General features: G+C 50.9%; 1 protein-coding gene across 1 annotated transcript in view; it reads right to left on the reverse strand.

Annotated features, from left to right (window-relative positions):
* IQGAP1 (IQ motif containing GTPase activating protein 1) overlaps nt 1-24,083 on the reverse strand; it is a 45,310-nt gene that overhangs the window by 20,277 nt on the left and 950 nt on the right. Inside the window, exons 2-13 of the mRNA XM_080980153.1 lie at nt 20,053-20,152; nt 7,291-7,447; nt 6,656-6,733; nt 6,268-6,344; nt 5,369-5,436; nt 4,871-4,984; nt 4,355-4,533; nt 3,110-3,200; nt 2,502-2,665; nt 1,978-2,062; nt 1,048-1,211; nt 106-266 (exon numbers count right to left, since the gene is read on the reverse strand). Coding sequence (XP_080836279.1) covers nt 106-266; nt 1,048-1,211; nt 1,978-2,062; nt 2,502-2,665; nt 3,110-3,200; nt 4,355-4,533; nt 4,871-4,984; nt 5,369-5,436; nt 6,268-6,344; nt 6,656-6,733; nt 7,291-7,447; nt 20,053-20,152 — 1,438 coding nt within the window. The remainder of the gene's footprint in view (nt 1-105; nt 267-1,047; nt 1,212-1,977; nt 2,063-2,501; nt 2,666-3,109; nt 3,201-4,354; nt 4,534-4,870; nt 4,985-5,368; nt 5,437-6,267; nt 6,345-6,655; nt 6,734-7,290; nt 7,448-20,052; nt 20,153-24,083) is intronic.

Raw genomic sequence — 24,083 nt, forward strand, 5'->3', positions numbered from 1 at the left:
TTCAGCCATCTTGAGCTGCTGCTGCTGCCGCAGGAGCACTTGGCCCTTCTCAAGAGAGAAAGGCTGGTGGGTGTGTTGTGGAGTGGGGTGGGGTGGGGGTCTGACCTCTGGGAGTTTTCATCCTCGACATTTGTCAGACCCGTCACTGAGCTGCTCAGCTGCTTCCAGACCATGTTGACATCCCCGGAGTCCAGAGCTCGGTTGATGAGGGCCACTGAAGAGAGCATCTCCACAGCCACCGACAGTTCTGGGTGTGTGAGGTGACCCTGAGGAGACAGAGAAAGAGGACCATGCTGACCACACAAAGTGAGGAAAGGGAGCCTGGGAAAGGAGGTCTGGACTGCAAGGCCTCAGGGGTGATGGTACTGGCTAAACTCCACTGGCAGAATGTCCGGGGGGGGGGGGAGGGATCTGGGTCTGGGTCAACAATTTCAAGGTTCTTATCATTTCTTCCTCTCTCTGAGCAAAAGAAGCATTCTGCAATATCCCTGGAAGGCCAGGCTGAAAGCCTGACCTGGAGGGATCTACTTGTGCACATTAAGTAGGCACGGACAAGAGGAAAAAGCGCAGATCACATCGGCCAAAGTACCAGAGGTATTTCAGAAGCAAATGGTAGGAGAAAACCTCAGCACCACACCCCCCCCACCGCACCGCCAAGTTCAGCCAGCCAGCCAAGCAGCGCTCCTGCCCCCGGGGCCAGGCACAGCCAAGCACAGCTTGATCCACCTTCCCCAAATGCTCATCCCAGCATGAAGTCCCAGCGATGCTGCAGGAGGAGAGAAGGATGAAGGTGCCCCTGGGAGGCAGAGTGGCCGGCATGCTTGTGAATGTAGCTCATGGAAGAGCTTCTTGTCAAGTTCACATCCTGCACGGGTCATGTTCCTCACTGCATACACATGCAATAGGGAGCCACAGCCAGCTCCTTGACTCATGGTGGAAAACATGCATTTCTCACGGATGCACACAGCCCTGGCAGGAATGCCCAAACAACGTCTCACAAGGGCACCTTAAAAGCAAACCATCAGCAAAAGCCTTCAAGGGACTTACGTCCGGACTCTGCTGCTGCAGGGTGGCCAGTTCCTTCTGGTACAGCTCAGCAGCAAACGGATAGACTGGAGGCAGCTGGGCCTCGGGGTTCATCAGTTCCACCACTGTCTTCTCAGCGAGGCCGTTGCGGATGGCTGTGTTGATCCTCCCCACAGCTGCCAATCCTGAGAGCCCAAGGAGAGAGGATGAAGCTTTTGCTCCCCTGGAGGCTGCTGGGCGTACCAGCATTTCCAGGAGCAAGCCAGGTGCACCAAGAAGAATAACAGTGATGACATGTTGCTGACCCCCGAGAGCAACTCCTAGGGAGGATGCCAGGCTGACCTGCTTCTTCCTCTTCCAAATGGACAGAGGTGAAAAGAGGATCTGGCTGCTTCAAGCAGCGGACAGCAAAGCACCATGCCTTCCCCTCACAAGGAAACTGTCCACTTCAACCACAGCAGAGCCCAAGGCAACAGGTTCCTTTGGGGCTGCAGGACTGCTTTTTTCACAACAGGGACAATGCTTCACCTGAGGTTCCTCCCTCAGGGAGTGATGTAGTGGGAGGGAAGGACTTGACCCCACCCAGCAGTGGGGAAAAGATGCCCAAGGGCACCTGGGCCACAGGGGAGGGGAAATGGAAGGGTGTGTCAGCCACAGCTGCATTAAACAAATGAAGGTAGGAGAAGATGAGGAGGGGATTAATGAAGAAAGAAAGAGTGAGATGGCGTGTTCTTAATGGGAGGAAAAGTGAAGCTGGGGAGGTTGCTCTCACGGCAGTCACAAGAAAACTGGGTGGGAGGACAGCCCCCTGCCCAGACACCCCTCAGAACCTGCAGGAAGGGAGTGCGGAGGGGTGAAGAGAGGACTTGCTTTCCAGTTGAAGCACAAGAAAGGCCTGCCCTGTCCAGCTGCAAAACCCAAACTGCAGGGGCCCCACGGAGGAGAACTTACTCTGCTGGTACTGCTGAGCCATGCCATTTGCCACGTCCACCCCGGCCTGCAGCTCCTCCTTCTGCAAGGGCCCAGCTCTGCCGGCCTGAGGGGGGAAAGAGTAGACTTGTCTGCGCTGCCTCCAACAGCCCCGGCAGATCCAGAACCTCCCTTTATTTCCTTTCCGCTGACCCCCTTATTCATGACCGGGAACGTGGAGGAGGCGGCAGCAGCAGCAGCATTCTGTGCAACGCCTCCCACAATTCCCAGCGCTTGGCCGAACATGGAGAGCAGCAGCTGGGCAGTATCTCAAAGCAGAACAGGAAGTTTGCTCTTGGAGAAGAGACCAAGAATAGGTCAGGCGAATCGGATTAGGAAGCCAGTGGCCAATGGTGAACAAAAACTTAATAGTTGCTCAGGGCCACCATGTATTCACGGGGTCTGTGTTGTTGGTCCTTAAGACATCCTGGGTCCCAACTGCACACCAGTGGAAGGAGCTCCTTGCAAGCCAGGCGCCAGGACCACCCACCTGCTGGCTCCCCTACCTCCAGCTTCTGCTGCTTGTCCCTCAGAAGCTGCTTCAGGTACCAGTCGCTATTCTCCGGCCGCAGCCCCCGGAGACCCAAGGCTGCCGATGACAGGACAGCGTACAATGCGGCAGGGTCTCCTTGGTCCAGAATCAGGTCGATCTTGGACAAAGCCGAGTGGGCTGAGGAGAGAGAGAAAGAGAAGGAAAGCTAGACGGAGCTGGCCTTGGGAAGGCCTCCTCAGGAGGGCTTCTTCACCTCCACCACCCCATGCAGAACCCCAAATGCTCCCCATGCCTGAGATGTCCCAGAGCACAACAGAAGGTTCTAGAAGCCAGTGGGGGAGGGAGTGGCAATATGGACAGAGGATGGTCTCTCCTGGCACTTTGCCTCCCCCGTCCTGCTGCTTACTCCCAGCTAAGTCTCTAGTTCGGCATCTCAAGCACATTCATGAGGCAAATGGAACCCACATAGAAGGATGGTGTTGGAGCACAGTTTTTGGGGAGGGGCGTAGTTTTTGGGGGGGGCATCCAGAGATGGGATTTTCTGCTTCCTAAAGGAATTTCTTGGGCAAAGAGTGTCTCATAAGAAAGCCAGGAATGCTAGGATGGGGCTGATGGGCTTACTGTTGACTTTGTTGACGTTGCCCTGGATCTCTGCTTGAGTCAGCAGCTCTTCATACACGTCCCTTTCCCTTTCCATATCCTCAGAGGCAATCTGAAGGAAGAAGGGAGAAAACAGCAGTCAGGACAGGAGCTGCCTTTGGGGAGCGGCGGCAAAAGCTTCCAAAGCTGGGAGGCGCTGGCATGGGGCTAAACAGGTTGGCGGATGCACTAGACCCACGTGGAGACACTGCTGCAAGGGCCTCTAGGCCTTCCTCCCCACTGCCCAAAAGCCAGAAGGCGCTTGGAGACTCAACACTGAGTTCCTGCAATGAAAGGGAACATTCCCTGTCCCCCACCCCCAACCTCCTCCCGGACCAAGCAGCGCTGCCAGAGGCACATTCCCAAACAACTAGCAAGAAATTACTGAAGCATCTTGTGCAAGCCACGTGGCTGCAAGGCAATACCAGCTTTCAGAGCTGGATCCCAACACTGCAAAAGTGTATTCAATCAATCTACTGCAGTGTCAGGGAGCATTACTAAACTGAAGGCTGCATTCCTATCTGGGCAATCTTCCAGAGGCCACATACCAGCAGCACACAGGGCCAGAGGCAAAAGTGGGTGGAGCAACTGATGCAAATTTCACCTCTGCACAGTTCACAGTAGGCTAGTTACTACGCAAACCTAGAGTTTGCATTGCCAGACATCAAGCGCACATCCTACCAGACAAAAACACTCAAGGAGAGTAAACTGGACTGGGGAGGCATGTAGCTTAGGAGGGGGTGTGGCCTGGGGAGAGTAACAATGTACAGTAATCACACTTTCCTTACTGCTTTGAGCTTTATAGGAAAAGTTGTGTGTTAACTATCACAGTCTGGTTTGAAGACAGACAGAAAGAAATTCAGCTTAGGTCACTTTCCTGCCAAGTTCCATGCAAGTCCCGATTCCTAGCCAAAGAGACTTTTCCTATTTTAATTCAAAAGCATAATGCGGCATGTGCATCGGCAGGTCCTAGCACTGCGCTCATTCAAGCACATGCCCTGGAGAGGTGCAAGAGAAGAGCAGGGCACGGCAAGCCTTTCCTCCCCACAAGACAGAGCTATCACCTTGTGGCAAGCCTGATCTACCCTGAGGCAGCTGTGGGTCGAAGCCATCAAAGCAATCTCTCCAGCTGCAGGTCTAAGCACTTCCACAATATGGAGCAAAAAGTGCCACGTGCAAACCTCATAGAGGTTTGGGTCATTCGGCGGTATACAAAATAAACTCTACCTTGTTCCGTGCATTTTCTGTCTTGTCCCGCTTCGCCTGGTACAGGGTGCTCTGGTAGGTGGGCGCAAGGGGCTCTTCCAGATTCACCAACATGGCATTGGGGTTCCTCATTGCCGCAAACGTTTCAGCAGGAATCTGGCGGTCGATGGCGTCGTTGATTGCAATCACAGCAGCATGCACTGGAGAGAACACCAGGCACAGGCTCTGGTCAGTCACAGCCCCTGGAGATGCTCAACCCCACAAGCCCAAGCCCCTTCCTTTTCTTGGGAGGAGAACGTGGGCACTTGGGCAGAGAACAGGAGCTCTGGCAGCACAACACCGGCAAGCACCCGTGGCTGCAAAAGAGGTGCTCATCTCAGAAGGCAACCTCCAGGCCCTGCATGATATAAAACCTCTGCCACTTTTACAGACTGAATCCCTTCCATCATATTTAATTCTTCCAATAGATTATGTCTCCATGGCAATGCTCTATCTCATACGACCAACCCGAAAAGGGTGAAACCCATTTCCCCTTACGTGCTGCTTCATCCACAGAGAGCTCGTTGGCCAAAATCCCACCAATCTTTCCAAAGGCAGGCATCTGAATCCCATACTTCTCCAGCTCGAGCCTCATGTTGCTGATTTCCTCCTCTGGAATAGCACAATGGAAAAGGACCAGCAGGTGAGCCCCAGGATATGCCCATATGCCCTTTTGAAAACACCTGGTAAAGGCAGGCAGGCAGCCAGCCAAGGGTTCAACAAAAAGGCAGCCAGTTATTTCCCCATCTCCTTCCCCCCTGCCATCCACAAATCCCAGTGACAGGTCCAGCCACTGGTGGAGGAGATAGCACCTGGGAAGGCCCCTACTCGAGAAGGCAAGGCCTGGTCCAAGTCTGGGGTTTGATCTTTAGCAGAAAGCAAAGGGAGGCTCTGCTGTCCAACCCAACAGCCAGACGGTGCCCTTTCTAAAAACAGAAACTCGAGCCACTTCCTCCATGACCGACCCAAGGACAGGAAGGCAGGAGCTCCCCTCACCTGTGAAGTCCACTTTGCCATACAGGTCTTGAATCTGCGGAGCCAATCCCAACTTGAACAGGTACAAACTGAGGGAAAATAAGGGACGATCAGACAGTGGGGTGGGGGGGTTGGTTTGGTTTGTTCTTTCTCTTGCTTCTATTATGCATTTTGAGTTTTTGTACTGCTTTTATGCTATGAACCTCCTGAGATCTTCAGATGAAGGGCGGAATACAAATTCAATAAATAATAAAATAATAATAATAACCCCTGGGGGAGATTAAAGGAGAAGCCACAGAAATGCTATTTGAAGGAAATTTTTGGGATCTCTTCCTCTTACGACTTTTAGATTCAAGTTGCCTCTTGCCCTTAAGTCTTCTGCACATAGAAGATCTCCCCCTCCCAGAACAGGGCAAATTAGAAGCAGGGAGACTCCCTAAATTCCCAAGAATAAATAGCTTCTCACCATGACAGAAACGGAGGGGGGGGATTGTTCTGTAGGGGGCAGGATTAATCACCCATCCATGCTGATGCTAGGACAACCGATTCAGGACCGAGGCAGAAAAAGTTTAATTTCTTTTCTGGCCACCCTAGAAACTAATACTGTATACTGTTAGCATCAGCATGTTCAGTTTTCCAGGCAGGAACTATGGGTGCATGGTTTAATTTTTGATAGAATCAACAAACATAATGTAAGCCCAGATGGGGTTTAAGCAGGCAGTTGAAAAGAATGCATTTCCTTGCCAACAAAGCAAGGAAAGTGAGAATTGACTGATTCTGCTGGGAAGCAGACTGTTGGTGCCTGTTACCTTTCTAAGAGACAGAGAGAAAGAGAAAGGGGCAGACAGGCAAGTATGTTTCTTCCAGCCTCAAAACATCATCTGTTGTATCGCCTCACCTGCGCCCCTCTGTGTGATTACCTGAGTGCGTGAATGCAGTAGATGCAGCGTGGCATGTTCTTCCGGTCATAGATGTCTGTTGTTTCTGGGTAAAAAATCTGAACGCAAAGAGAAAAAGGCTCACTGATTCCTCCACATGCTTGGCAGAGCAAAACAGAGCTCACTCCACTGTGCCCACAAGCTCAGTCCTTTTGTGGGGAGGGGGGAACAGGGAGAAGAGAGGGGACACTCTGCAGCAAGGAAGAGTTGGCAGGAGGGAGAAACATGACGACTATGCCAAGAACCTGGAGTGAAGAGGTAAAGTGGTTTGGAGTGCTCCAGTCTTGGTTCCCATGTGCCTATTTCTTCTGCCAACACCCCACCCTCCACCTTCAAAGACTCCTTCCGTTCCCAGTCCAGGCAAAGTTACCTTGGGGAGGCCAATCTCTGCCATTGCATTCAGCCACTGAATCACGTTGTCTGTATGCCGGAAGTGGAGGCCCGTAGCCTGAAACGCAGAGGAAAAAGCGGGAGATGTGAAGGAAGGTGCATTGTAAGTTTCTTTAAAACTGCTTTTGGTATTGTGTTTTAGTATTGTAACCTGCCCTGAGACCTTAGGGTGAAGGGCAGGTAATAAGTAAATAAATAAAACAACGGAGAAACATCATGCACGCAGGCAGACTGTGTTCAGGTGGATCAGCCCCCTTCACCCCAGAAGCCAGGGATTTGGGGTGGGGGTGGGAGTCGTGTTGACACATTTCTGTGCAAAAGCTTCCGCCTGAGCCTCACCATAGCTGCAAGGGCCTTCAGAAAGCATCCCATGCTCTCCTCTAAGGAAGACTTTCTGCGATCAACAAATGAAACTGAGACTATTCGCATACTTTCTTATTGCTAGTGAAAAGCCATGCACCAATTTTTAGGAAACGAAATAAAAATTGGGGCACACCAACTGTGACACATCTTCTCATATATCCTGCTCTGGGCTTTCCAACAGCTGCAGTTGGGCCAATTGCTTATTTCTGCCCCCGCGAGATGCTTCATTACAGAAGAAAAATGCTTGCCTACCTTATACCTGGTCTGCTCCCGGTCGTAGATCTTCTTGAGAGACACCACTTTGGGGGAGAAAAAGTTTCCAAGTTTGGCCAGGTAGACCCCGTTCCTGAGCCCCTCCTCCAGCTCCGTTGTGGGGGGCAACTCTTCATTGAGGCAGGCCTCCATCCACCTACAAGCAGGAGGGGTGGGGGAGAAGGACGTGAGTTGGGAAAGAGACCACCCAGTTCTAGCTTTTTATTTTTTACGCTTGCGTGCCTGCCTTTCAACAAATAACTACCAAGGATGGCTCATAAGGAATTAATAAGATCAACTGCGGTGGGGAAGGGCTGTGGAACTACATTCCTGACCCCACTTGGGAGTCCAGCCCAGAAACACCCTCATCCAAGAGCATCTGGACCTGCACACAGACAAAGCACCTGCTTGAGCATCTGGCCCAGAAAGGAACTCTCCCTCCTGCAGAGGCTTCCTTGGTCAGTCATCTGCCACTGCCGGTTCTCCCAAGGAGGCACAGCCATTAATAATGGTCTCTTGGGCCTGCTAGCCAAGTGGTCCCCTCCAACTACCTGTTATAAGTAAAGATGGCCAAGAATCAAGCTGGCAGGCCCCAAGGCTAAGGCTGGCCGATATCTGGTTTTCAACATTGTGATATATCACCAGTTAAACATTGTGATATACAGTGGTACCTCTGGTTACGTACTTAATTAGTTCCGAAGGTCCGTTCTTAACCTGAAACTGTTCTTAACCTGAAGCACTTTAGCTAATGGGGCCTCCTGCTGCCACCGCACCACCGGAGCACAATTTCTGTTCTCATCCTGAAGCAAAGTTCTTAACCCGAGGTACTATTTCTGGGTTAGCAGAGTCTGTAACCTGAAGCGTATGTAACCCGAGGTACCACTGTACCAATATATTGTATAACAATGTCTGAAATAAAGATGGAACTATGTAGAGGGGAACAGTAGGGCTGGGTGATATCTGGTTTTCAACTTTGTGATATACCACCAGCTAAACATCTCAATATTCTGATATATCACAATGACTGAAATACGGATGGAGATATATAGAGGCATTGGCGGGCTTCACAGTTTTTCCCATGTTGTGAGTTTTGCATAACACACACACACACACACACACACACACACACCGTATTAAATCCAGGTCAAAAACTAGGAAAACAATATAATATCATGATATGGACTTCAAACCAGTTTTGAACAATATATTGCCTAGCCCTACCCAAGGCAAACTCCTTTGAGAACATTCTCCACCACTTTGGGTTTCAACAGCTGAACAGCATCACACAGAGCATAAGCAGAGGTGACCCTCAGCCTCTTTGCCCAGTGACTGAGCAGCAGCAGCAGCAGCAGCAGCCCTCCTCGCAGGGGTGTTGGTTGTACAGTATGTTTCAGTCGCTGTACTGGCTTCCCTCAAGCTGTCATAGTGAAGACAATCCAGCTAGCTTCAGGTTCTGCCCCCTCAATTCCAAAAGGACCGAGAAAAGACCTTCCAGGCAGAGCTGCTTTGGCAACAACTTCCTTCCGACTACAGAATACAAAACAGCAAAGGGTGACTCAGGAAGCAGCAGGATTACCGCATCTGCAGGGGGTGACTTTGGCTGAACCAGCGACAACTGGTCCCATCCTTTTTCTCCCAGAAACCACAGCTCTGCACTTCCTCCTCTGCTGGGTGCTTTTCTCTTTCACCCCCCCCCCTTCCTGTTTATTGCCAGGGAAGGCAGCTGCCCAACCCCTCCCTCTCTTCACGGCCTGCTCCAGCCAGGTCTGAGGCAACATCCAAAGAAGAAATGTAAGCCAAGGGCCATCTATGGGCTACAAAAACAAGCCACAAGGCATCCTCCAAGATGGTGGGGCAGGTGGGCACAGGTGCTTTCTGCATGGGTAAAATGATGCCAGAAGAGGGGGTGCAATTGTGCCCCTTCCTGTCTCCAATAGAGCAATGAGTCTAAGCCACAAGGAAGTCTCTTGCAGGGGAATGAAGGGGCCCAGCTGCCCTTGTAATAGCCAATCTCTGGCTTCTGCAGGGGGGGCTGTGGCCTCCATGAACCATCCATGCTGGATCCCCACTAGCAGCTGCCTGGGGGAGCCACAGGAGCTCAGGTACCCTCAGCTCCTTCTCAGCCCTAACGTGGGGAAAGTTTTGGAGCGTTGCTGAGGACCCCAGAAGGTGACACTTCAGCAGAGGCATCTCTTCCCCAGGCCAACTGTGGAGTGGAGGCCCTGGGGGACCCACAGCCCTCTCTGTCTCCCTCCCTCTGGGCCAGGGCTCTGCTTCCCTACCTGCATGTGCCCAACCAATACGGGGGGGGGGGGGACAGGGGCACTGGCCTCCCACTGTCAGCTCCTCAGGCTGGGTGGCGGGGGGGGGGGGAATAAACCAGCCATTGAAGCCTCTGACAAATAAGTCTACAATGCTCAGGAAGGGAGGAGGGAAGAGAGGCAGAACCCAACACACCCAAACACACCAGCCAGACATGTTTCACCATGAGAGGAGGAGGGGGAGAGCCCTCCAAAGCTTGCAGCTGGACAGACAATTTGGGGGCGGGGCACTGCAGGGAACTGGAAGAAGCAGCACAGGAAGTGCAGGTGGCAGATGTGGGGTGGGGGTTGATTTAGCAGGCTCCAGAAGGGCCGGCACACTCTTGCAAACCTTTGAGAACAACTATTTTTAGGAGCCTCCAGAAAGGCCCTTTCCCCACTTTCCGAGCCAGAGGCTCGTGGGCTGTCCTGGCTGGCTCCAGCTCTCCAGTGCCCTCTGAGCCAGGCAGAGAGGTAGGGAAGGATTTGGACTTGGTCTGCCACCAAAAGCCTCTGGGAGGAAAAGGAGCAGAAAGGAAAGTGTGGCTGGAAGGCCTGCTGTTCCACCCCGACAGTCCCATGAGCTCCGAAAGTGGGGCAGCTACTGCCACACCCCTTCCTCTGTTGCACAGGTCTTTCCTTTCAGTTAGCTTTTGGGGGGGCACGGGGAGCGGAAGGCTGCCTCTAAAAAACACCTCTGAAAAGGGTGCATCTGTGCGAGGGAAACTGCCTTGTCTAGACTCACACAGAGAAACAGCTAGGAAAAGGAATCCAGCCCACCCAGAGGCAGTCCTGAAATGGAAAGTTATTTTCCAAGGACGAAGCAACATTTCACAGAAACTCTGGCCAAATCCTCAGATTGCTCAGTTCCAACCTCTTCCTCCTACACCCACCGAAAAAAAACTTTCCAGTGAGCGGCTCAGGCAGGCAGGCAGGCAGGCACTGCTACCAAATTTAAAGCATGACATCATCCCAGGCTACACCCAGGCCTGCTGTGGCTGCTGTGGCATTGAATGTGCTGGCAGAGTTAGGCCAAGCCACGCAGCTGGGCTCTGGGAAAGACCAGCGCTCAGGCAAGATGTTTTATGTTCTTAACACTGCAGGGGAAAAGGGCCCACTCTGAGGAAACACCCCCATTTTCATGCACCCCAGCTAGGACAAACAGGTGCTCTGGGCAGCCCCAGCCCCACCCAGAAAACCCCTCCCCATTTCAGCCACCAGTCTCTGGGGCAGGATGCCAACAGCACCTGTTGAGAAGGTGGCTACTACTACTACTAATAATAATAATAATAATAATTTATTATTTATACCCCGCCCATCTGGCTGGGCTTCCCCAGCCACCCTGGGTGGCTTCCAACCAAATATTAAAATACAGTAATACATCAAACATTAAAAGCTTCCCTAAACAGGGCTGCCTTAGAAGGCTAAGCCTTCCTGAACTCTCAGGAGAGCCTCATGCACTGCTTCCTCCCTCCGCCTCCAAGGAGGCAGCAAGAGAAGGGTGCTCTCTGGGCAAACAGCGGCCCTGCCAAGGGGAGCCGGGCAGGAGGGACTCTCAAAGGGAAGCAAAGGACTCTCTGAGGCAGAAGAGGAGGTCAGATGCTGGGGGGGCCACATCCCCCAAACTCTCTCATCAGACGGGACGGCTGAATGGGACAAAGCTGTGGGCAGCCATCCATCTTGGGCCTGCCCGTCATCCATGTTTATTATGGCAAACAGCCAGCATACTAAAACCAGAATTTCTGCATATAGCCTGCCCATAAAAAGCAAGTTTGGAGTGAGAGACTAGGGTTCACTGTTTCCAGGAACCCTTCTCGTAGTGAGAATTTTGTGGGTGAGCTGAGAGTTTGTTTGGATGCTGAAGGCAGAGGAGGAGGATGTGTCAGAAGGAAAATGAATTGATATTGATTTATTCATATATTATAAACTTTGCATTAATATGTTTTTACATGTAACTGTGTATTTTTTGTAATATTTTGTTTAAGTTGACTGTAGTTGCTTCAGTTTTCTGTACACAGCTTAGAGATACTTTTAATATATCATATTTAATATGTTATCATAATATAAATAATCTAAAAAGAGCCTGATGACACCAAGGGCAGAAAAAGAACCTGTCAGCAGCACCAGGAGGAGAATTCCCATTTCTACAGGCAGCTGAGCTGTAAAAAAGGTAAAGGTAAAGGACCCCTGGATGGTTACGTCCAGTCAAAGGCAACTATGGGGTTGCAGCGCTCATCTCGCTTTCAGGCCAAGGGAGCTGGCATTTGTCCACAGACAGCTTTCCGGGTCATGTGGTCAGCATGACTAAGCCACTTCTAGTGCAACGGAACACCGTGACAGAAACCAGAGCACACAGAAACGCCGTTTACCTTCCTGCCACAACGGTACCTATTAATCTACTTGCATTGGCATGCTTTCGAACTGCTAGGTTGGCAGGAGCTGGGACAGAGCAACACTTTGTTGTATGCCAGGAGTATTTGCTGCCCCACTGAAATTCACAGCCCTATGTTAGCTGTGCCCATTAATTTCAACGAGCATACTCAGAGGAAGACTAGCACGGGGCACAACCCTTGATCTACAGATTGAAGGCAAGGCATCCGCAACGGTAATCAAGGCCCATCATATAATCAAAACCAACAAATCCAGAAAACTCTGTCAGCACAGCAGGGACAAAATGGGAGTGGGAAGGAGTTTCCTCTGAAGGGCAAGAAGAACAAAGCAAACCCGTCCAACTTGTTTGGCCTCCCCTGAAGGGCCCTCCCCGTGCGGGAAAACTAGGTGCAGGAAGGAGGAGCGCCAGGTAGTTCTGGGAGATGTTCCAGCCACCTTCATCAGCTGCAAGGAGGAGGCAGCCTCCATCCCCCTGCCCTAAGGCCGCTGCTGGGGGGGGGGAGGAGGGAGGGGTCAAGCAGCCTCAGCCTTAGAGAGCAGCTGCTGCAGCCCCATCCTTTGGGGAGGCAACTGACCTCCTAAAAAAACCCTGCCAGCCAGGTGGGCTGCCCTTCTACTTCCTTCTCTCTACAGCGCCTGCCATGGATCATGACCCCTGCCTCTATTTGACACCTTCAGCCCTCCATTACTGCCTTGGACCTTGACCTCCTCTGACCTCTCACTCCTCAGGTGCTTGACCTCCACCAGCCCATGTCCCTGTGGGTGACTGGCCAGGTCTGTTGCCCTCCCAGCCCGCCCTCTGGGGCAATGGGAGCTGGAGTCTGACAACAGCTAGAGGGGCCCTGAGGCCCCCAAAAGATCAACACTTCTCTGCCCAGATCTCCCCCAAGAGGTTCTTTGTCTTGGGACTCCAGAAACAAGCACACCACTGGGCCAGCCCTGAAGTGAAGGCAACCATAGGCCCGAGTCCTGAGCTGCGCCTCTCATCTGGAAGCTTCCTCAGCTGAGGCTTCCTAGTGCTTTTTGCGTATCATTCCATTTTCCCAACATGTATTCAAAGCAGCATGCAATGGAAAAAATAAACCACAGCCATAAAACCAGAGACACGTGAGATTCAAAGCAGCTCTTAGCCGTTCAAGGGAGCAAAGTCCTCCCCTCCAGCACGACCCCAAATATCTTGCCCTGAAGACCACAGCACCCAGCTTCTCAAAATGCATGGCGGGGTCTCTCCCTCAGCACAGCAGCAGAACCCACCACCTGGTTCTTGGGCCCCAGGGCCATTATGGCCGCTTGGCAGCTGCAGGGATCTGTGCAGAGCGGTAGCAGCAGGCAGCAGCATCTTCACCTTGCCCAAGCCCTCTTCCAAGGTCATCTTCCAATTCACAATGGGCCACAATGAGTCCACCTCCCTTCTCCAACCTGACACTGCAAAGAACCTCCAGTGTCACAAGGGGAAAACAGTCAAGCAGAGGAGCAGGGTTATAGAGCAGAAAGCAGCAGAGTGCCATCTTGGTGAGAACTATAGGCTGGAAACGTTTCGTTTTAAACCACTACTAAATTTTTGTTACAGCTGGGTTCTTTTAAGTCATGTTTATGCAGTATTTTATCAGTATTTTGTGCCTCAGCTGGAGAGGGGTGTCCAACCTCACTGAGCATGAGCAAAACCCACCCACTGAAAGAGCTGTCCCGCCAGGAAGCTGAGCTTGACTGGGCAGGCAACCAAAGAGCCCACCTCTGACTGCAGCCAACCCTGTCAATACAGTGGTATCTCAGGTTAAGTATTTAATTAGTTCCGGAGGTCCGTACTTAACCTGAAACTGTTCTTAACCTGAAGCACCACTTTAGCTAATGGGGACTCCTGCTGCCGCCGCACCACCAAAGCACGATTTCTGTTCTCATCCTGAAGCAAAGTTCTTAATCTGAAGCACTGTTTCTGGGTTAGCGGAGTCTGTAACCTGAAGCGTATGTAACCTGAAGCATATGTAACCTGAGGTACCACTGTATTTGTTTTCAACAAGAAAGGTGGGGGGGACTGGCCTAAGGCATTATGCCATTAGGCAGAGCCATCATGGCCAGGGACTTTGGTGACCAAGGGCACTCCAAGGGCCACAACAGGTTCTTACCCTGACATAAATATTTTTTTCAGAGGAGGTGGAACACCAACAGGCTTTGCGGTTATTGAGAACTCTGGGTGGACCAGAGCTGGGGTAGGGGAGAAGAGAGAGGGGCAAGGACTCCAAAGGCCAAATGAGCCACTGCTCACCAGGCCCTGAAGAAGCCTGGAACCAAAGCAGAGCCTGAAACTGAACCCAGCGGTGGGAGGAAGGTGACAGTCTCCGACCTAGAAGACATGGTGCAAACCCTGCTGCGAGTGGCTCTCTTGTGCAAGACGCATGTCGGGGGGGAAACGTTACTTCCTCTTCCAAGAGGTGTTTTGTCCTCACTCGGTACTCACAAAGGGGCCTTCACGGGCTGTGCTTGAAAGAAAGCCAGGATCTCTGCCCTGAAGGCCTCAAGGTCTAGTTCCCACACCACAGGGCCTGTTCAGGCAAGCAGCGAGTGCTTTGTTCCAAAGGCTGACTGAGGGTCAGTGGTTGCAACACCAGGCCAGCGCTCAAGCAGCTGGGAGGGGGGAATTGGGAGATCCCTTTTCTGCGTCAATGTGGCCTGAATCCTCCTGACACACTTGGCTCGCCCGCACTGGTGCGCACGGCCAGCCTTCACACAGCAAGTCAAAGTGCGGGGAGAAAGAGAGAAGACAACATCCCTCCTTCGGCAGCTGAAGAAAAGGATCAGCCTGGGCACGCTGCTGCTGCTTCAGAATCTCCAACGGCACATCTGGGAGGATCCTTGCCAGGTGTGTGGAGCCCCATTGTTGTCAGCTGCCAAAACGCAGGATCCTCCCCCACCGATAACAAGCCCAGGCACCTGCTGAAAACTCCTGACTGTCAAGCATGTACAAGTCCCTAGCAAGTACCTTGGAGGGCATAAGACTGCAAAGCCTCCCAGGATCCCCCAGACATGCAGGGCTGGGGCTCAGAGCTGGAAAATGGCTAAGGACCAGCATCAGGTTTTAGATTCGGGGGGGGGGGGGATGGGGACCAGCTGCCTAATTTAGATAGTTGCTGGGATTTATCCAGCCTTGATGGTGGGTGTTGCAAAAAGCAGCAGCAGGATACAGGCAGTCAGAGGCAGAGGAACCAGGAAGGCACAAGGAGGCAAATGCTAGCCAAGGCAGAAATATCGGCCCCCAGGAGACGCCCCAGCCATTTGACTCCCAGCTACACAGAGAGGAGGGACGCGGGTTAAACCACAGAGCCTAGGACTTGCCGAACAGAAGGTCGGCGGGGTGAGCTCCCGTTGCTCGGTCCCTGCTCCTGCCAACCTAGCAGTTCGAAAGCACGTCAAAGTGCAAGTCGATAAATAGGTACCACTCCGGCGGGAAGGTAAACGGCGTTTCCGTGCGCTGCTCTGGTTCACCAGAAGCGGCTTAGTCATGCTGGCCACATGACCCAGAAGCTGTATGCCAGCTCCCTCGGCCAATAAAGCGAGATGAGTGCCGCAACCCCAGAGTTGGCCACGACTGGGCCTAATGGTCAGGGGTCCCTTTACCCTTTACCTTTACACAGAGAGGAGGGGCTTGAATCTAGATAGCTGTTGGTTAGAGCATGGTGCTGATAACACCAAGGTCACAGGTTTGATCCCCATATGGGACAGCTGCATATCCCTGCATTGCAGTGGGTTGGACTAGATGATCCTCAAGCTCCCTTCCAACTCTATAATTCTATGAATTCAAGGCAAGTTCAGGGAAGAGGCATTGAGGTGGGGGGGCAGCCATCCCTGTCCCCACTTCCCAGAGAGCCTGTGACATCAATGCACTGAGAGTTTTACAGACAGTTTATAAACTAAGAGAGTAAAGCTGCAAACCCAGGTGGGCAAGGAAGATGGAAGTCCCCCCCCCCCGTAAAAAGGCCAAGAGGCCAAGAAATTGGTCTGTGCTTCCTTCCATCTCAACTTCATCCTGTTCAGGCAAGCAGCAACCTCTCTATGAAGGAGAAGGGCAAGAGTGGCCCATGGGGGGAAGCACCTGCTGTTCCACGCCCAAGCAAAAGTGGGCTTTAAAAAAGAAGAAAAAAGACTAGGGCTAAGGGGACGGTTATCACAGTACCAAACCTGGCAGTAGTACTTTACCATTTACTGGTCTCCACTTTGCTGTCTCGGAAAAGGACCACTGAGAAGCCCTGTGAGATTGGAAAGGGGGACAAAAGGAATCTGCAGCAGGCTGGCGGTGTCTATCGTGCCAAGTATGCTAGAGAAAGGAAGAGAGGCTGCCAAGCCAGGAACTGAGGAACTCTGGGCAGAAGTGCAGCACCTCTGGGCAGAAGTACGGCACACTGATAAGCACCTGTCCACAGCAATTCAAAGAAAAAATTACAGAAGCTTTAAAAAATTGCTTTGTAGGCTCCTGCTGGTACATCTGAGATATGAATGAATGAAGTATATGAATGAATATGGCACACACAACCCAGCTCACCTCCCTCCCAACCCTGGCCAACCTGGCCATGGAAGCAGAGAGCAGCATTTCAGGCGATGGAAGGGCCTGGTGCCTCCACACAGGAGTTGCTTTTATCTATCAGGCTGTAGAGAGAGGATTTAAAAATGGGAACAAGCTTAGAACTTCTGAATGGCACAGCAGTGGAAACCTTGCATGTCCCAAAAGCTGAAAAGTAAAGGGCTGAATCAGCTGAGCTGGCCTTCATCCCTTATGACATAGGTTGCACCAGAACAGGGCCAGCATGGGCTCAAATTACAAGGAGAAGGAACTACGGCTAACCATTGGGTTGTGGGTACTGTTTGGGGGGGGGTTGTTGGGGGGGTTAAAGAATTTTATTTGCAATATACATATTAAAAGGTTATGGACCCCTGACAGTTAAGTCCAGTCGCGAACAACTCTGGGGTTGCGGCGCTCATCTCGCTTTACCGGCCAAGGGAGCCGGCGTTTGTCCGCAGACAGGTTTTCCGGGTCATGTGGCCTGCATGACCAAGCCGCTTCTGGCGAAACCAGAGCAGCGCACAGAAACGACGTTTACCTTCCCTCCAGAGCGGTACCTATTTATTTACTTGCACTTTGACGTGCTTTCGAACTGCTAGGTTGGCAGGAGCTGGGACCGAGCAACGGGAGCTCACCCCGTCGTAGGGATTCGAACCACCGACCTTCTGATCGGCAAGCCCTAGGCTCAGTGGTTTATTACATACATACAAAAAGAAAACAATTGTACAAATAACAAGGAGGGGAAAAAACATGTACCGAAAAATGAAAAAGAAAATTAGAAAAAAGAAAAAGAACAAAGATAAAAAAGAGAAAAGGAAAAAGAAAAAAAGAAAAAATAGAAAAAAGAAAAAAATGTCTATTTTAGATCTTATTAGGACTTACATGAAAATTGTTTAAATGGGTTGTGTACTTTTGATGGTCTTATTGTTTATGACTACTTTTATTACATTTGTAATTATGTGGGTTTTATTCATGTTGTAAGTCGCCTTGTACATAGTTTTAACTATGGAAACGCAGCATACAAATAATATGCATGTATTATGCAAAAGTTCTTTCTGGAGGCATGGACTGTCCAGGCAATGGAGCAGCTGGAAGCTGGCAGATTCATTTCCTTAGAGGTCACCTTCCCGGACAGCGACCTCTGACCAAGGATGCTGCAGTCGAGGACAACCTGCATCATCGCCAGCCGCCCAGGTCTCTTCAGACCGTGAGGATTCTATGAACTTAAGCCTCAAACTGCAACAGCAGCAAACTGGAATTGGCTGTTTATTTGCCAGCAGTTCTGTACATGCCAAGTCTATTTCCCAAAGGAACAGAAGGTCAACCACAAAATAAGGCTGTTGTCCCTCATCCCCAGATGGATCAACTGCGGATCAGCATGAGGGCAGGAGTGGAAGTTTTGCCTTTGCTGCTCTGCAACTACAGTGTCCACAAAGCAGAGCCCACTGACACTTCACAGGGCAGATGCTCTTACCAGCCAAAAATACTGACCTTTTGCTGCACATGGCAAAGCAGCAGAACAACCAAAAGAGGATACTTGCTAAAACCAAGGTTTAGTTTTATTTTTGCAAACTACTTTTACAGATTTTTCAGAAAACACCACAAGAGCAAGCCAGATATAACACAAGGGAAAAGAGGAATTTCCAAGCACATTTATGACTGCAGCAGGAAATCCAGACAGACACTAAGAATCCAATCAGAGAATCTCTCACATCCATCGCTCACATCAGATCAGAATGATTAATGACCCACAGAAAAAGAGAGATGCTCTCTCATTGGCCAATGAAATAAATGGAAACCAACATGACTCTGTGGGCAGTGTTAATCCATTTGTTCTGGCCCGTTTCGAAAGTATTTGGTCCCACTACTGGTTGACAGGCGGCATCAAAGGGTCTCTCACCTGGCTGCCCGCATCAGATAATCCAACAAGCTTCCTACCCTGTGGATTTCAAACTGCATCCACTTCAACAACACTGAGCAAAAAAGCCATCATAGCTTCAGGCTCCACAGATTTACTCAATCCAAGGCGAAGTTCACAAAACACTTGAGCCCAGCCAGCTATTTCCCCACAACTTCTCCACCCTCCAGAGGAGAGCCCCTTGTCAACAGCTTTAAGAGATGGAAACTAGCTGAGAAGGGCCTAGAGGGCACTTTATTGCCAACTAACCAAACCAACATTTCTAACTGGAAAGGCTTCGCAAATTGCAGAAGCGCAAAGCCTCTTGCAAGGCTGCTGCAGGCTCTGCACTTTGGGCCCGGAAGAAAGAAAGGAGGGAGGAAAACGTGAGTCACTTCCTCATCTCATTCTTGGCCCAACAGTTCCTGTGTCATATTAGGGAGAGACAGAGAGACAGAGGAAGGAGGTGGTTAGGGTCAACCACATCGCACAAACTTGGGCAGCAAATGTTGTTGGTGGGGGGTGAACTCATGGGAGCTGTGGGCCAGGGATTCCCCATCAGCCCAAATCTCAGGTGCTGCTTGGAGGGGAGACCAGACACCAGTCTGGCAAGTGGAGATAGCCCCTTGCTCTGGTTCCTGTTCCAGGGCTTGCCTTGTCACAGAAAAGGCTCCCCAAGAAGCCTCAAGGGGGCAGGGGGCAAGATGCTCAGAGAAAGATGCTCCAGGGAAAGGCTTCTTGGTGGCTCCACTCTACCTTGGGAAGGTCTCTGGGTTTGATGCACAGCACTTCCAGGCAGAACTGGGGAACAGACCACTTCCTGAAATCCTGGGCTTGCCTTGTAAACAACACTGAGCTAGATGGGCCAAAGGTATGAGGCAGCTTCCTCTCTTCCTAGAGCAGGAGAACCTGAACTGCCTCTGGACCATAAGACATCATCAATCCACCTCAAGCATCTGCAAAAGCAGTGTTGAACCTGCTTTTAAATCCTCTCCACTCCTGTAGCTCCATGGCCAGTTCAGAGGTCAAACGCAACCCACAACCAACCCCAAAACACACTTGATACACCCCCCTCATTGCAGGAAGCAGCTTCCCTATTAAACCCCAAGCTTCCCTCACCTTCTGACATATCCCACAAACCTGATTTATCTTCCAGGCTATTAACCACTACCTTTTTGCTTTCGTATCCAGCAGTGTTATTATTCTGCCCCGTAATCATGCTCATTAATTTGGCGATCACATGCTGATTTATGCTTAAAATACTATTTGTTTCCAGAGCAGCTTCAGGTGATACGAAAATATGGTTTCTTTGAAAGCAAAAGGAGTAAAAAGAGGTCAAAAATAATCCACTGGGAACTGCAGGTGGGAGTGGCACAGCCAAAGAGAAAGCAACGGAGCAGCTTAATTGGCCTGTCTCTAGGTGCCAGAAAACGGGGCAGCTGTTTCTGCAAAAGGCTAGGCCTGGCAACAAAGCAGCAGGTCCAATGGCTCAGGGATGCTCTGTTCCTCTCCCCACCCCAGCTGGAAGCTGCAATGAGCACCACTGGTGGTTTGAGCCAATGATACCCCTTGGGCATGTTAGCAGCATGGGGCTCACCACCCCTCTGAAAGGGCCCTCTTACCTCTTGGCTTCCTCCAGGTGGCAAAGATATTCATAGGCCACATTCTGCCGTCTCCGCTCATCCATCTCTTCTGCAGTCATCCTCTCATTATCCAGGACAGCTGCAAAAAGGCAGGACAGGGTCAGTCCAGGGAAGCCAGAAGGCTCCGAGGCAAAGTGCAGCTCAACAGGGGGTCGTCCCCAAGTGGGAGGTGTTGGGAGCTGAAGGAGCCAAGCCTCACTTGGGTGCCCAGAAGCACCCAAGGTCCGGCACCCCACCCACTCCCCCCAAACAGGACAGCTAGTGCCAAGGGTTTGTTTTTGTTTTTTTTTGAATGGCTCACCTGTTCCCTCCAAGTCCCACCTCAATACAAGCAACAAATGGGGAGTCAACCCCCCTATACCACTTTACTATGTATTTAATTTAAAGCATTTTTACCCACCCTCTCACCCCTTAGGCAAGAAGATTGCCAGGGCTGCCTTGTTTGCAAAAACCAGGAGCAGGATTTTAACCCCAGACTCCGCTGGGAAGACGCTTGCCAACCGAAAGCACAGTGCAGGGAGCATCCTGCCCACCCTAGAAAGTACTAAAATAAGGCTCCACCACGCAGAGCAGAGGCCCCAGGCTCCAACAGAGGAGGAAGCTAATCCAGATAGCCAGTCCAAGGACAGACTTGCCAGGTGCACACACCTGCTGTGACAACAGGGTGAACAGTTTACATTCAGTGTGCTCCCTTCCCCCCCTCCACAAATAAAAAACAAGCTGATGACAACATAAAGCCACTGCACTGCCTGAAACTGAAAGTTCTTCTGAGACTTCCTGACTATGCTCACAACCATTCACAAGAAATAGACAAACTAACCCTGTGCCTTGGGGGGGGGGGGAGACAAGACACAAATCAGTGACTCTTGCAGAGGCAGCATGAGTGGCTGGGGTAACCCAGTCACATGGGCAGGGTACAAATAAAATAATTATCATCATCATCACCATCCTCCTCTCTTTGCTGAACAAGCCAGCTTACTAACTGAACGTTATAATAATTACAGCATCCTGGTTTGCCATGAAACAGAGCCACTCCAAATCCTTGTAAGCAAAAAGCAGACTTTGGGCCCTGGAGCCCACATGCCTTTTGCATCAGACAAGGAGTCTTGCGACACCTTAAAGACCAACGCCTGAGATTCTGCACTACAGAACTACTTGATTTGAGGCAAAGTGAGCTTTTGTGAAATGGGCGGGGCTCCTCGGTGGCACTTTCTGTATAAAACTTTGAGATCTTGACCAGTCCGTGCCCAGAACCTTCCAGAAGCATGGGAGGATAGCTTGTGAGCAGAAACGCGTTTCTCCATGAGTCAGAAAAGGAACGGTCCAGCCAAAGTGAGGCATGAGAACGCTCTGCTGACTCCTCTGGGAGAATAGAGCAAAGGGCACCTTCCCTCCCTGCATCTAAAAATACCAGGCTGTTTGGTTGAGAGTGGTAAATATTCATAATTTGCCACAGAAATATATCTGACAGATCATAACGCTTTGCCTCAGGTATAAGATCCCCACTGATTCCCTTTGTGTAGGAAAGTCAGCTTTAGTTCAATGACTTTGGTAACAGTCCCATGCTCCACATTTTAAAAGTATCCGTCAAATCTAGTTGAAGACATAAAGCTATAATGGCGGGGTAATGAGGACCTCCAGTGGGAGGGTACTCCACAGGACCAGCCCCACAACCAAAAAGGCCCTGCTCCTCACAACCAGTGCTGCAGGACCCAAGATAAGAGCTGTTAAGACAGTGGAAAGGTGTCCCTCGGGAAGTTGTGGACTCTCCTTCCTTGGAGGTTTTTAAGGAGATGTTGGATGGCCATCTGTCATGGATGCTTTTGCTGAGATTCCTGCACTGCAGGGGGTTGGACTGGATGACCACTGGGTCCCTCCCAGCTCCACAATTCTATTATATTTTACAAGTGCACATTATATTCCCAGGCAACTATTTAAATCAGAGGATCCTAAAATAGCTTCCTTTAACATAGCGGTTTGGGAGAAGATCCTCAGTTCAAGAGACACTCATTTCTTCAGTCATCTGGATGAGACAATCATCCTGACACCCCTTGAGCAGCTAGGATGAGCAGGACTTGCACACAAGATGCTCCAGTTCCAACCCTGGAGCTGAAAAGTCCTGGCTCAGATTAGAGCTGCACGCTGTAATTGACAGCACGTTCCTACACCACCACACAAAGAACTGCAGTTTGGTAAGAGTGCTGGGAACTGTAGCTCAGTGAATGGTAAACTACAGTTCCCGGGATTATTTCTGGGGGGTGTTTAAATGAATAGTATATATACACCCACATATGCCTCACTGCCTCTAACGGGGTCATCCACTCCTTTCTGCTGGGCAAATTCCAGGTATAGGTTTGTGGGGACAGTGGACACTCGGGCTGCGAACGTGATCCGGGCGGGATGCACGTTCGCAACCCGCATCTGCGCGGGTTGTGATTCAGCGCTTCTGTGCATGCGCAATTTAGTGTTTCTGCGTATGCGCGACCGCCGAAACCCGGAAGTAACCCATTCAGGTACTTCCGGGTTTCGGCGGTCCGCAACCCCAAAAAACACAACCTGAAGCGGCTGTAACCCGAGGTATGACTGTACTTCTGTCCCGTGACATTTGCCATTCTGCCCCCATGTTTTTCAGCCTTTATGTGAAGCCACTGAATGAGCTCACCCACTGGTGAAAACCAGATCTGTCGGGAAAGGGTTTGGAAACAATAATGGACTAGATGAGGCCCAGTAAACTGAAAAGCCAACCTGACAAGGTAGAACCATCTGACAGCTTTGTGTGTCCAGGATGGTGGTGCTCCACATGCTCTGGAGGAGCTGTACTCTCCCTAAAGCAAGGGTCCCCAGCATTTCTGGGTATTTAAAAAAATCTAAGAGCTGTCAGGGCCACCACAAAGTACCCATTTCACAGAAGAAAAACTAGGGATGCTCATAAACATTCCCTGCAACAGACAAACCCCACTGTCCGTGAATCGTTCCAAGGCCTAAGGATGAAGGGTGGTATACAAATTTAATAAATAACAGTAATAGCCCCTTTTGCACCTCACCAACCAGGCCTGATTCTATAGCCGGCAGTTCCAGAGCCACCAAAGAGGAATCCCTTCCTGCGGCCAGCTTTGAAACTACGCCTAGAGAGATAGGAAAGGACAGAGCAACCATCCTTATTGCCTGTAGACAGATCCTGTGGCTGTTTTCGATGCTGCCATTTCCTGGCAGTTTGGCATAGCAGGAACTGGGCAGCAGCATTATTCACACAGCCCACCCACAAAAAGTAGCAGCAATGACTTATGAAAGAATGTAGGTTTTAAAGTAAGGCTTTGACGTTTTTTAAAATCCCCCTGCTGCCACCAGTACAGAGAGCCAGGCTGATGTAATAGTTACCGACTGCTGGATTAGGGGTGGGGAGATCCAGGTTCAAATGCCCATCAGCCCAAAAGTTCATTGGCTGATCCCTGGTTAGCCCTGTCTCTCAGCCTAACCTACCTCACAGGGTTGTTGGGAGGATGAAATGGGATAGGGAGAACCTTCAGGTCTTTGCAGGAATGCTGGCAAACAATGTAAAATGGACAGCTCATTTCCCCCACTTTCTACATGGAAAGGGTAGCTTGGATTAGCAGGCAGAAATCCAACAGGTTATGGCAAGGGTTCAGCTCTTTAACTTGCCTCCCCCCCTACTCAGACCCATTTCCAGCCTAAACCCAGCACTCAGCTGCAGGCAGAAACCTTGAGCTTCATCCACTTGCACAGAGGGGTGTCATCCACAGAGGTCACAAGAAATAGGGAACACACGGTCGCCTGAGCCCAGCAACACTGAAATATTGGGACTCTTCCAATGTTTTCTAGCTCTCAATACTTCCCTGGGATGCCAAGGTGTCTCCTACAAAATGTGAGGGCGGCTAAGCACTGCCTCGCTGGTATGACACCTTTTGCATCTAGTCCAGCCCTGAAACTCCTCCTCACAGAAACCAGCGAGTTATCCGCTGACGCCCACGTGGAAAGGTAGACTGCCCTCA

Source organism: Podarcis pityusensis (assembly GCF_964106645.2).
Source record: "Podarcis pityusensis genome assembly, chromosome: 14".
Classification (NCBI taxonomy): Eukaryota; Metazoa; Chordata; class Lepidosauria; order Squamata; family Lacertidae; genus Podarcis; species Podarcis pityusensis.